The sequence below is a fragment of the Carcharhinus amblyrhynchos genome, chromosome 5 (assembly GCF_965287045.1).
Source record: "Carcharhinus amblyrhynchos chromosome 5, sCarAmb.v2.hapA, whole genome shotgun sequence".
Lineage (NCBI taxonomy): Eukaryota > Metazoa > Chordata > Chondrichthyes > Carcharhiniformes > Carcharhinidae > Carcharhinus > Carcharhinus amblyrhynchos.
Genome location: NC_137328.1, coordinates 38,475,383 through 38,489,148, shown reverse-complemented (window position 1 = coordinate 38,489,148; position 13,766 = coordinate 38,475,383). Strand labels below are relative to the sequence as shown.

The 13,766-nt window shown below is 41.8% G+C and overlaps 1 protein-coding gene across 3 annotated transcripts in view; it reads right to left on the bottom strand.

The window, feature by feature from the left end:
- The window catches only part of focad (focadhesin), a 218,653-nt gene that overhangs the window by 166,263 nt on the left and 38,624 nt on the right, over window positions 1–13,766 (bottom strand). For all 3 annotated transcript variants that reach the window (XM_080188679.1, XM_080188680.1, XM_080188681.1), the window contains exons 6-7: window positions 4,653–4,754; window positions 3,642–3,846 (exon numbers count right to left, since the gene is read on the bottom strand). In XM_080188679.1, coding sequence (XP_080044805.1) covers window positions 3,642–3,846; window positions 4,653–4,754 — 307 coding nt within the window. The remainder of the gene's footprint in view (window positions 1–3,641; window positions 3,847–4,652; window positions 4,755–13,766) is intronic.

The window sequence follows — 13,766 nt, the reverse complement described above, 5'->3', positions numbered from 1 at the left end:
TACCCCCAACTCCATGTCCCCTGACCTTCTGCAATAACCTCTTGTGAGGTACCTTGTCAAACGCCTTCTGAAAATCCAGAAAGACCACATCCACCGGCTCTCCTCTATCCACTGCCCTAGACACATCCTCATAGAACTCCAATAAATTTGTCAGACACGACTTCCCTTTAATGAAACCGTGCTGCGTCTGCCCTATCAAGCAATTCCCTTCAAGATGCCTCGCAATTTCCTCCTTAATGACGGATTCTAACATTTTACCTACCACAGATGTTAAACTAACCGACCTATAATTCCCTGCCTTTTGCCTGGCACCCTTCTTAAACAACGGCGTAACATTAGCCGTTTTCCAATCTTCCGGCACTTCCCCGGAATCCAGCGACGTCTGGAAAATAACCACCAAGGCATCCACTATAACCTCCGCCATTTCTTTCAGAACCCTCGGATGCATTCCATCCGGTCCTGGGGACTTGTCCACAATCAGCCCCTCCAGTCTGTCGAGCACCACTTCTCTAGTAACAGTAATGTCATTAAGACTCTCCAGTCCTACCACCTTTCCATCACTAACACCCGGCAAATTATTCACGTCCTCCTCCGTGAAGACAGAAACAAAAAAGTTATTCAAGACCTTAGCCATATCCCCATCCCCTACCACTAGCTCCCCTTTCTCATCCTCTAAAGGACCAACGTTCACCCTAGCCAGCCTCTTCCTTTTTATATATTTATAAAAACTCTTGCTATCCTTTTTTATATTAAGTGCTAGCCCAGCTTCATAGCTTCTCCTACCGTCCTTTATCAACTTCTTTGTCAATCTTTGTTGACATTTAAACCTTTCCCAATCCTCTTCTCGCCCACTGCTCTTAGCTACTCTAAATTCCTCCGCTTTTAATTTAACACTTTCCTTCACCTCCTTCGTTATCCACGGCTTATTACCTCTCCTCCTACGGTCGATCTGATTGTGACCTCAAATCTGCATCCCAGATAACCTTTCACCCCTTGCATACGGCACAGTAGCACAGTTGTTAGCACTGCTGCTTCACAGCTCCAGGGACCTGGGGTTAATTCCCGGCTCGGGTCACTGTCTGTGTGGAGTTTGCACATTCTCCTCATGTCGGCGTTGGTTTCCTCCGGGTGCTCCAGTTTCCTCCCACAGTCCAAAGATGTCCGGGTTAGGTTGACTGGCCATGCTAAAATTGCCCCTTAGTATCCTGGGGTGCTTAGGATAGAGGGGTTAGTGGGTAAAATATGTAGGGATATGGGGGTAGGGCCTGGGTGGGATTGTGGTCGGTGCAGACTCGATGGGCCGAAGGCTTCCTTCTGCACTGTAGGGTTCTATGATCTATACCAAGAATCGCTCATATCTGCCTTAAAAATATTCAAAGATACAGCAACCACATTTTGAGGAAGAGAATTCCAAAGACTCATGGCCCTTGGAGAGAAAACAATTCTCCTCATCTCTGTCATAGAATCCCTACAGTGCAGAAGGAGGACATTTGGCCCACCAAGTCTGCACTGGCCACAAATCCATCCAGCCCTATCCCCATAACACTGTGCATTTACCCTAGCTAATCCCCTGACAGTAAGGGACAATTTAGCATGCCAATCCACCTAACCCACACATATTTGGACTGTGGGAGGAAACCAGAACACCCGGAGGAAATCCACGCAGACACAAGAACAACATGCAAACTCCAAACTGACAGCAACCCAAGCCAGGATTCAAACCCGGGTCCCTGTGAGGCAGCAGTGCTAACCACTGTGCCGCCCTGTCTTAAGTTAATGACCCCCTTATTTTGAATCGGTGACCCCAGTTCTAGACTCTTCCATGAGAGGAAACATTTCTTCCACATCCACCCTCAGAATCTTACATACTTCCATCAAGTCGCCTTTTACTTTTCTAAAGCCTGGGATACAAATCAAGCCTGCGCAACCTTCCATGTGAGACAATCATCTGTTCTAGTTTAGTAATCCTTTTCGGAACTTCTTCCAACACATTTACATCCTTCTTTAAATAAGGAAATAAACACTAAATACAATTCTCCAGATGTGGTCTCACCAATGCTCTGTATAACTGAAGTATAATCTCTGCACCTTGGTATTCGATTCCCCTTTCAATAAATGGTAACATTATTTTGGCTTTCCAAATTACTTGCATACCTGCATAATAATCTTTCGCATTTCACACACTCGGGCATCCAGATCCCTCTGCACCTTGAGAACTCTGCAATCTCTCACCATTTAAATAATATGCTTCTTTTTCATTCTCCCTGCCAAAATGGACAGTTTCACATTTCCCACAATTTACTCCATTTGCCAGATCTTTGCCCACGCACTTAACCCATCTATGTCCATTTTTAGCCTCTTATGTCCTCTTCACGACTGACTTTTATACCTATCTTTGTGTCATCAGTAAAGTTAGCAACCATACTTTCAGTCCCATCATCCAAGTCATTTTTATAAATGGTAAAAGGTTCACGGCCCAGCACTAATCACCACTCATCTTGCCAACCAAATTTGGTTCGAATTTGTAAAGATTCTTTTGGTATTTAGTCTTGGAAGTCCAGCCGCTGATTTTCTTACCCTTAATTCTCCCACATCTGATATTCTTTAAGTGATTATGGCTTATCATGCCAGATCCTAACTGACTTGGCCAGTATTCCCATAATTGGGCTAATAGGATAAGGAATGCATTTTTATACTCTCGAAGGAGGATTTATTTTCACCACATTAACTGGAATAGCTCAATCAGAGACATTACAGGTTGCTATCCTCCAGTTTAATAAGCTGGTGCTTCAGCTTTGGATAATGCCTTAATGATTTCACTGGGGTAGCAAAGGGCATGGATTTAAATTCCATTAAGAGCCAACATGAGTGGTTATTACCCTGTGCTCAATACAAAGATCAAGCAAGCTGCTGTAGCACAGTTGACATTTTAGTGAAGTAATGGGGTTCCTGGGTCAGTTCAATAAAAGGTGCAGCCGGAATAAAAAGGGAAAAGAAAAATCAAAAAAAAAATCGAGGAAAGAGTAGATTTCAGGAACAGCAATCCGATTGTTAACCAGATTCACTGCACTTTAGAGCTCAAACAGCAGGAACATCCACCGCAACTGGTGAAACACATTCAAGTTTTCAGTTTATATCTGCACAATAAAACCTCAGAAATCTGCACTGGTCAACAACCCAAAACGAGCAGAATGAAGTTACTCATAAAATTAATATTGCGCTGGCTCAGGTGTTACTGGGGGAAAAGAGGAGAGGGAGAGAGACCGTTGGGGGGCAGGGGGGCTGTGCACAGAGAGGCAGAAAGTGGTAGAGTGCAGCAGTGACACTGGAAGAAAGTGGGAGAGAGAGGGACTTTTGAAACAGATGGAGAGATTGTACTTTTAACTTCTTTCATGTATCTATTTAAAGACATAGCGGTGAATTTTCCCATTCTGCCCGCCACAGGAATCATAGTGGGGATGGAGCGGACCATGGAAAGGTTTCTTGGCCTCGGGCAGGATCTTACAATTCCAGGACAAGCATGGCTCAGATTTTACAACTCCCAACTGCTGCAGTTGAAAAACCTCGCTGTCACGACTTACAAATTGCTTTATTCAACATGACCATTTAACAATATCCTCAATGGTGCTGAGGGATCTTACCTGCAAGTGTGGAACAAGATCAAAAAATAGTCGGAGAGCCTGCTGGACAAACAGAGTAGGTGCATTCTTTTCCTTTCTAGATTGGCTCTGAAGTACAATCTTCAGAAGACTAAGACGAAGCTCAGAGTTCTCTCGCAGGCAGTGTGGCTCACAGTACAGATATTTGAAAAATGGTGCCATCATTGGCACAATGGGTGCATTTAGCCTTTGATAAATAATAAAATAAAATTGTACAGTTTAAATATCTCCACAATTAAAGCAATACCATTAGGCCTCCATTCAAACCTTTTTCATCTCCTTTTATTTCAAGACATTTTTCTCCTTTATTATAGTCCCCACGCACCACACTCAATAAGGTGGTAGCCATTAGATTATTAATCCAGAAACTCAGCCAATGTTTTGGGGATCCGGGTTCAAATCCGACCATGGCAGATGATGGAATTTGAATTTGATGACAAAAAATATCTGGAATTAAGCATCTACTGACGATCATTGAAATCATTGTTGACTGTCAGAACAATTAGGGAAGGAAATGTGCTGTCCTTACTTGGTCTGGCCTACATGTGACACCAGAGCGATGTGGTCGATTCTCAACTGCCCTTGGGCAGCTAGGAATGGGCAATAAATGATGGCAGGCCAGCAACACCCATGTCCCACGAATGACTAAAAGAAAAAGGCCAGCAACTAGCCATGTCCAGTAGCTCTGGGAATGACATGCTGTAATCAATTGTTAGAAGAGGAATGGGACAGGTCCAAAGTGATATTCTACATTTTCCTCCTGCCAGATACTGCTCAGCACACAAGAGCTTGCTGAGCAAAAGGGACAAGCCTGGCAAGCAAGAGTCACAGACACCTACCACCATTGTTCGACAGAGCACATTTGTACTCTAAGGTGGTGTGTCATCTAACAACTTCAATACATCTTTTACCTTTAACGAATGCAACTGCTCTTTTACCAATTTCATATTTGAAAGCAATGTTGACAATGGTGTTTTGCTGCTGAACATTTACCTCTCTGAAGACTGTTGAAAAATAGCGGATATCTGCTGAAGGAGGAATGGCCAGCTATCAGGTTTGTTCTCCAGTACAAAGATATAAGGATGTGGAGGACTCCTGTACAAAACAAAACACTATATTAGCAGAATGAATACTTCATCAGCTGGCTCTCCAATGTCTTGGATAAACTTCTCAGTAATGACCGTCTTAAAATAAAAATAAACTTGCAGTCAGATCATTTTATTCCAGCTATACAAATGTATACAACAAATACAGTAAGTAGGTCAACAAACTTTGTTTGGCTTAATTTTAATAAATATCACTTATTAAGTTTGCCTTAACAATATACTTCGATTGAATGCAGGTTCATAAACCTGTGCCCAAATTTTCAAAAAATCCAAACACTCAATAACCCTGAATCAATTATCTCCAGGAGATCAAACAGGAGGTGAGCAGAGAGCGGACATAGCTCACTATTTGCTTCCCTACCAAAATCATTTCCAACATATTCCTTCTGCCTCAATTTATTCTCATACACATCTTCACCTTATCTAAAATACAATTAAATATGCTGCTCAAGAAATATTACATAATTAAGTACTTCAACTGTGTAGCTTCTTCCAATGTTTAACTGCACTGAATCCATACATGCAGCTGAATCAATGTGCTTTTCCTATTCAAACAGAATGCAAGCATGATAGCCAAGCTAAAATGGTCGGGTTCACACTGCCTTCAATAATTCTCTCCCTGCTGCACTGCATGTTACATTGTAATGGGGGCAGGGGAGAGGATTTAATGCCAATAATGAGGTGTTGGAAACAATAAAGTAGAATGAGTAAAAATCTCACCTTCAATACCTAAATTTATGGCTTGTGAGCACAAGGAATCATGCCTAGTGTGGCTAATTAAATTGTTCATTCTTTGATTGATGGTCACAGCAGGTAGTGCAATCACAGCATTATTGAGAGTCAAGACCCAGGAAGGTGAAGTTTAGCACTGGCTAGCCTGATGCATTTCCAGATGAAGACAAACAGGCAGCCTGATGTTAATATTTTTCTCATTCCATCTTTTATGTGCCCACTGCCCCCTTCTCCTTTTAATTCCCTTAAGCGAATGACAACCCATCTGCCTTCTTACATACTGCTACCATCTCAAGCTTCTGTAACCTTAAATACATTGAGGACAAATTTTTCTGCCTCTCTCAGCCGCTAAAATACGTCCATCAAGACGTCTGTTCCTCCTTGACAGAAGCAACCCCAAATGCTCAATTTTCCCCTTTCGTTGGGACCTTCCTGTTTATCATTCCTAGTGGGGAGTTAGCTCAAGGAACCTTCTTCCAAACCCATTTAATCAATCCAACACTTCCTCTTTCAACTCTGCCAGTAGATCAATAATCACTGCCCTCTCTCAATTTAATTCCAGTTTATTCCCACACAAGCCCCTTGTGATTCACAACTTTATTGTGGACATGAAAATCAAGATATGTTGGTTGTGATTAAGTTACTGAACAAGCAATCCAGAAGCCAGGTCTAATACTCCAGGGAACACAAGTTCACATTCCACCATTTCAGCTTTGAGAGCAGAATTCAGTTAAAGAAAAAATCTAAATGGAAAACAGACATCTGTAAAAGTGGCAATAAAACTATTGCATTAGTGTAAAAATACAACTTGTTCATTTATGTTCTTCAGGGAGAGGAACCCAACATCCTGAACCAGTTTGGCCTGTACATGATTCCAGTCCCATTGCAACATGGCTGACTCTTAACTGCCCTCTTAAATGGACTCAAATGCCACTCACGTGAAAGAAATATGACCCCCTACCTTACAACACCTTGTGGGACCACCTTCCTCATTAATCACAATAAGATGGAGGCCTTGAATAATTGAGGGTGGACAATAATTGTCAGCACTGCCTACAGAGGAGGTTTTTCTTTCCGTGGAGAAAGAGACGATCACACACAGGAAGAGATTTCACCTAAGTCAAGTTACCTAGTCTGGCTATATTTCACATCATCTTTATCCCAGCTCCACTCAGAGTCTATCCCAATGCTGGTGCGGTTCTGATCATTCTGGCATCTTCCCTTACTTCTCCAGCACTCCACCTTCTCTTCCTTCAAGTTCCTGCAGTTTGTTTACAAGTCCCTAACGCCTTTCAGCCCACCCCAAAATTTATCTCCTCTCCTTCCTTCCCTTAGCTACTGCACTGTGTGACTGCCCACAATGAGTTTCAGACTGATGTGGTGACATCTAAAACTGGGACCTTAAATTTCACCAAAGCCAGGCTCAGGTAGACTGGGATGTTAAAATATAAGACAAGTTGGGGTAGTTAAGAAACAGTGAACATTAAAAGAAATAATTCATTATTCTCAAACAAACAATTCTCCTGAGAAATGCAAACACTAAAGGTAAAGTAGTCCAACCATGTCTGGCTAGGAGTCTTAAGGATGATATTAGATTAAAAGGGACCAACAATGTTACCATAAAGAGTAAGCCCAAGGACTGGAAGGGTTTTTAAATCAGCAAAGGATGACCAAGACTTTGATGAAGTGGAGAAAATGTTACAAAAGCAAACAGGCAACAAATAGTCTTTCTAATTTTTCGGAAGAGCTTCTACAACATTGTAGCGAGGAAAAGGTTTGCGCATTTCCTCAGAGGTGAAGACAGGAAAAATTATACTGAGCAACAAGGAATTGGAGGTAATGATTAACAATAATTTTGTATCTATCTTCATGGAAGACACAAAAATACCCTAAAAATAGAGCAGAACCAAGAATTTAATGAGTGTGAGAAAGATTAATGAAGAAAAACTACTGAAGAAATTAACATGGCAGCACAGTGGTAGCACTGCTGTCTCACGGAGCCAGGGACCTGGGTTCAATTCCAGCCTTAGGTGACTGTGTGGAGTTTGCGCATTCTCCCCGTGTCTGCGTGGATTTCCTCCAAGTGCTCTGGTTTCCACCCAGAGTCCAAAAATGAGCAGGTTAAATTGATTGGCCATGCTAAATTGCCCCTTAGTGTCAGGGGGATTAACAGGGTAAATACATTGGGTTAAGAAGATAGGGTCTGGGTGGGGTTGCTGTCGGTGCAGACTTGATGGGCCAAACGGTCTCTTTCTGCATTGTAGGGATTCTACCATTCTACTTTATGATTCTAAAAAGCTGACCAATCCCCTAAACTTGATGGTTACATCCTAGGGTATTAAAATGGTGACTGCAGAAATAGTGAACGCATTGGTTCTGATTTTCCAGAACTCCCTAGATTCTACAATGGTCCCCAAGAATTTGAATGGAGCAAATATAATTCAGCTTTTAAAAAAGGAGGGAGAGGCGTTGATGCTGAATATGTATAAAATGTTGGTTGGGCCACAGCTGGTGAATTCTGTGCAGTTCTGGAATCTACATTATGTGATAGCATTGGAAAAGGCGCAGAGGAGAATTACCAGGATGTTCCCTGGCCTGTAGAGTTTTAGTTATGAAGAGAGATTGGATTGACTGGGATTGTTTTCCTTGGAGGAGAAAAGTCTGAGGCAGGACATGATTGAGATACATAAAATAGGCAGGGAGGAATTTTGCCCCATGGTGAAGGGATCAATGACCAGGAGGCATAGATTTAAGATAAGAGGCAGGAAGTTTAGAGCAGATGTGAGGAAAATCTTTTTCAACTAAATGTGGTGAGAGTCTGGAACTCATAACCTGAACGGTGATGAAGAGACCCTCACAACGTTTAAGAAGCATATAGATATGCACTTGTGATGCCAAGACATACAAGGCTATGGGCCAAGTGCTGCAAAATGGGGCTCGAATAGGTGTGTGGTTTGTTTTTGACTGGTGCAGACATGATGGGCCAAAAGATCTTTTTCTGTGAAGTAGACTTCTATGAATCCATGACCATTATACCAGACACTCAACAGAAATGTAGCCTGATATGTTTATCCTTCCTGGCATTTCAGCTCTCTCCATCCTGCCGCATCAAGGTGACTCTTCCAGTGTCCTTTTTAAACAAAGTTGCCCTCACTCAATCTTCTCAGCACGATCGAATTGACTTCCCGCAGCCAGTTCTACATTTAAGAACCACGCGTCACCAGTCTCATCTTCTCCGTTTTCTTTCCAAATGAAAGATTCACTCTAAAAAGCACTCTGTCCTCAAAGCTGCAGCTTCCCTGCTTTGCATTCACAGCCGCTGGAACTCTACCGCCTCGCCCGCTCCAGAATTGGTATGGGCGAGGGGCAGACAGCAGAAATGTCTGTTGACCTCAGGCAGGAATTTCCAGCCTCTCTCAAAGGAGGCCTTAAAATCGCAACCAGCACCTCTGTCTGTCTCTCTCTCTCTCTCTCTTTCCAGGGTCTATGAATCTGTAAATTTGCCAGCAGTAAGGCAAGCTGCATTTTTCTTTGTGTAACAATATTAAGCCTGGCACTTGACTTTCAAAAAGGCTTACCTGCCCACCACCCCGCCTCCTTATTCCCATAGCAACTAGATCACATGGACTTATCACCAGGCAGATCTCATAGGTAGTCACATTGCCCCTCTCCACCACTCCATTTTACCTTGAATTAAAGGAGGCAGTTTAAGCATAACCACCGTATAAAGTCTCCTATTTGCAACTGGACAGAAAAGAGAGTACAAATAAATTGATCATTTTTTGAGTTGGCAAGTTATAATCAATGGGACTCTGCAAGGATCAGGGCTTTGGTCTCAGATAATTGATGTATGTATCACGGATGAAGGCCAAGTGTGACAAAGACAAATTGGATGATACAAAGCCAGGTGGGAATGTAAACAGTGCAGCTTCCTTACAGCCTTCTCACAGGGACACAGAGTGGGCAAAAAGGAAGCGTCAAAATATCCACTTTGGTTAGAACAGAAAAGGAGAAAATTTTTAAAAGGTGAGGAATTAGGAAATTAGCATGTACAGGAATTGGGGCAATCTTGTACTCAAGTCACTGAAAGTTAACAAGCTAGTGCAGTGAAGAATTGGGAAAACAAATAGTAAGTTAGCCTTAAGCATAAGGAAGTATGGAATAAGTGGGAGGAAGCTTACTGCAAATACATAGGGCTTTGATGAATCTATGCCTGGAGTAGTGTGCAGAGATCTGGTCACTCTTTCCAACAGATGATACTTTTGCCTTAGCAGGATGCCACGGAGGCTGACTGGATTGATTCCTTGGATATAAGGGTTGTTGTATGAGGAAAGATTTTGTAGAATGGGCCTATATTGTCTGGAATTTAGAAGAATGAGACGTGACCTCATTGAAACTTACAAAAATTCTAAAGGGACTTGACAGGGTAAGCAATGGGAAGCTACTTTCCCTGGCAGGAAAGTCTAGATCTTGAAGTCATAATCTCAAGATAAGGAGTCAAGCATTTTGGACTGGGATAAGGAGGAATCTTTTATGGGATATTTAGCATCATAGAATCCCTACAGTGCAGAAAGAGGCCATCAGATTTGCACGGACCATAATCCTACCCAGGCCCTATTTCCCACAACCTCTCATAGTTACCCTGCAAATCCCCTGAAACTAGGGTCAATTTAGCATGGCCAATCAACGTAACCCACATCTTTGGACTTGGGAGAAAACCAGAGCACCTGGAGGAACCCACACAGACACGGGGGAAATGTGCAAACTCCACACAGATCGTGACCTGAGACTGGAATTGATCGCGGGTCCTGGCTGTGAAGAAGCAATACTAACCACTGTGTCACTCTATTTAGAGCACAGAAACAGCCCGATGGGCCCACACCAGGATCTATGCTCCACCTCAGCCTCCTCCCACCAACCTTAATAACATCCCTTCTGTTCCTTTCTCCCTTGTGCACCTATCTCTGCAGCCTACTTTTAAATCTTCTTTGAAAACACTATGCCTGCAAAGTAACTCAAAACCACCCAGGATCTCCCCCACCAACTCCTTCCAATAGAAGACCGATTGAGAAGTTCTGAAATGGGCCAAAAACCTCTCTCAGCAAGAGAAGGTCCTTTTAAAACACTGGTTGGAGTTGATGATACTCTGCCACAGAAGGTGGCCACGCTTCAGTAACAAGTCGCAGATATGAACTATACCCTTCCAAATAGGAACGCTTGCTGAATATCTGACTGTGAATTCTTGGTGTTGAAATCAAATCATCCTGCGATTGTGATACAATATATTAACAATAAAAATGAATTACCAAGGAAATTGATAAAATTTAAATTCAAAATCTTGATATCAAAGTGCCCAAGATAAAGAATGCATCCCAGGATTCAAAGATACTCAGAGATTTCTAAAAGGTCAATGATACAGAGTTCAAAAGGTCATGTTCATCTAGGATTTGTCACTTTGTATGACAGAGTGACCAGTTACAATCTGCCTGACCATCTCTGTCCTTAGAGAGGTTCCCATGGAGATTTGTCACATTAAGCAGTAGAAACCTATCTAATATCATTGTGTGTAATTTGTCAGGCACACAGTTAAGGTAACTGCTTGAACAATATCATTTGTTGCCAAAGAGTACTTTTGTGAGATAAGTTAACCTTGCCCTTTCACCGGTCAAATACAAGTTAACATCCATTGCACTGACAGGGTTGAAGTGATGCATGAAATGAGGCATGAACTTCTAAAAGAATTGCTTCAGTAACTACAGAACCCATCTACTGGCCCTGCTCCACTTTAACCTGTTCCTACCCACCTAATACAAAACACAACACTTATTTTTAGTAATTTGCATTATGGAATAAAACTGTAAAAATGCTATAACACTACTCCCCAAAAATAAATCCAAAATTTGCACATCTCCAACAATTGCACATACTTCCATATTACCAAACAGATAATGAATACACCTGTCAACCTCACGTCTATTAAAGGCTAATTCCAAGCAAAGCATCAGAAGATAATGGGTTAAAAAAAACAGCAAATAGCCAAGATGAAAGGGATAAGTAGGACACTATTGGTCTAACCTGAGTCAGGCCATTTGCTGGATGTCTCTCAGGACTATTTAACACAAAGGGGCAATTTGCTTTCCTCTCATTTATCCACAGGATAAAGTCGTTATAGCTTAGATTGAATGCTTCTGTCTGACAGGACCTTAATGATGCTTCAAACAGTGTCTTCTGAGAAATGGTATGGTTTTTAATTAAAGGAGGAGACACTAACAAGATAAATGTTGAACTTGATTACACTGTAAGCTAAAATCAATAGCAAACCTTACACACTATGTCTCATATTATTTCTCACCTCTCAACCTTATCAGGTCAACAAAAGAGTTCAGTTGTGTCACACCTACTTTGATTTTCTTTCCTTATAAAATAATGAGGATTTGGTCCAATATAATAATCATTTTAGGTTGCAGCAAAGCCTTTAAAAGGGTGACATGGAGACATCGATGTACTGCTGCCTCAAGCCCTAGGGACCCGGGTTCAATTCCAGCCTCGGGTCACTGTCTGTGTGGAGTTTGCATGTTCTCCCCATGTCTGCTTGGATTTCCTCCCACAGTCCAAAGGTGTGCAGGTTAGGTTGATTGACCATGCTAAATTGCCCATTGTGTCAAGGTAGGTTAGCAGGGTAAATACATGGGGTTACAGGGAGAGGGCCTGAGTGGGATTGTTGTCCAGTGCAGGCTGGATGCACCAAATAGCCTCCTTCTGCACTGGAAAATTCTAATGATTCTAAGATCATGCCAAGGAACTAACATCAAGGCAATTACTGAAATTGACAGAACAAGTCAACATCTAATCTAATTTTATTAACAATGCTCTTTGGGTAAGAAGTTACAGAAGAGAATTCAGAAGGTAGATTTTATCCATCCGTGGACGCAGCCTTCATCCAAAGGTTTGCAGAGAATGAACATGACTGGAAGGACAGGAAACTATAGCAGTTGCTTGGATCACTACCTCATTGAATGCTTTTAAGAACAATGAGTAACACAAGCATTAAACCACTGACAGAATAATATTTTGTTCTGTTCATTCATGCTGCATTTTATGGCACATTTGAGACAGTTCTGCATTTCAGTCTGCAACAATTACGTACAACACAATGTTACTATCTCTATGGAGACATTTAAAAATAAATTCAAACTTCCAGTTGATATCTGGGAGAATGATATGACAAGATTTTAATCTCTTACAGTAACAAATAAGTAACTACTGAATAAAACTCTTTTTTTTGTAGACAACTTGTATTTGAAACTCCAGAAAGGAACTTTCCACTCTGATACTTATTACCCATTGATATGATCTGATTACATACTGTCTGTTCAGCATCCAGCTGTAATAGCTCGCAAAGTCAAGCAGCCTCATGCTGACCACACAGAACCTCTGTTTTTAATTGATTTGTAGGAAAGCCTGGAACCTGATCCCAAAGATGGCTTTGTCAGCCCTCTTCCCCACAACAACATGAAATACCTTACGTTGCATCCAAGTAGAAATGCTAATTAGTTATCCTTGATTAGCTATCCCAACAGCCTTTCCACCTAGAAATAAATGAACAGTATGCAGCACAATATTTACACCCTGATACCGACATTGGGACAGTCAAGAGTCCATACAGGGTAAGCTCAGAAACTGCTGTTGCCGAGCATAAAAAACTTGCACGTTATCAGTTCAGAAGATATAGGAGTAGAATTAGGCCATTCAGCCCATCAAGACTGCTCCACCATTCAAGCATGGCTGATATGGTCCTCATCCCCATTTTCCTGCCTTCTCTCCATTATCCTTCAACCCATTACCAATTAAAAATCTAACTCCTCCTTAAATTTACCCACTGTCTCAGTATCACCACAATTTTGGTGTAGTGAATGCCACAGATCCACAACCCTTCGAGAATAGTTTCTACTCAACTGTTGTAAATTTGCTAGCCCTTTTCCTAACACTATGACCTCTCATCCTAGAATGTCCGGCAAGAGGAAGCATTCATTCCACGTCTACTTTATCTATATCTTTTATCATCTTGTATATGTTAATTTGATCTCCCCTCATTCTTCTAAATTCCAGAGAGTAAAACAATACAAATCTTCCTTTGACTTCTAACATTCAAACCACACAGGTTACTGTTGGGCAAGTGGCAGGTCACATGAGTCTTTTTATTTGTCCCAATTTTAAAGCCGGTTGGAAAAAACCTTAGAAACCCCACATCCAAGTAACCTTAGAAACC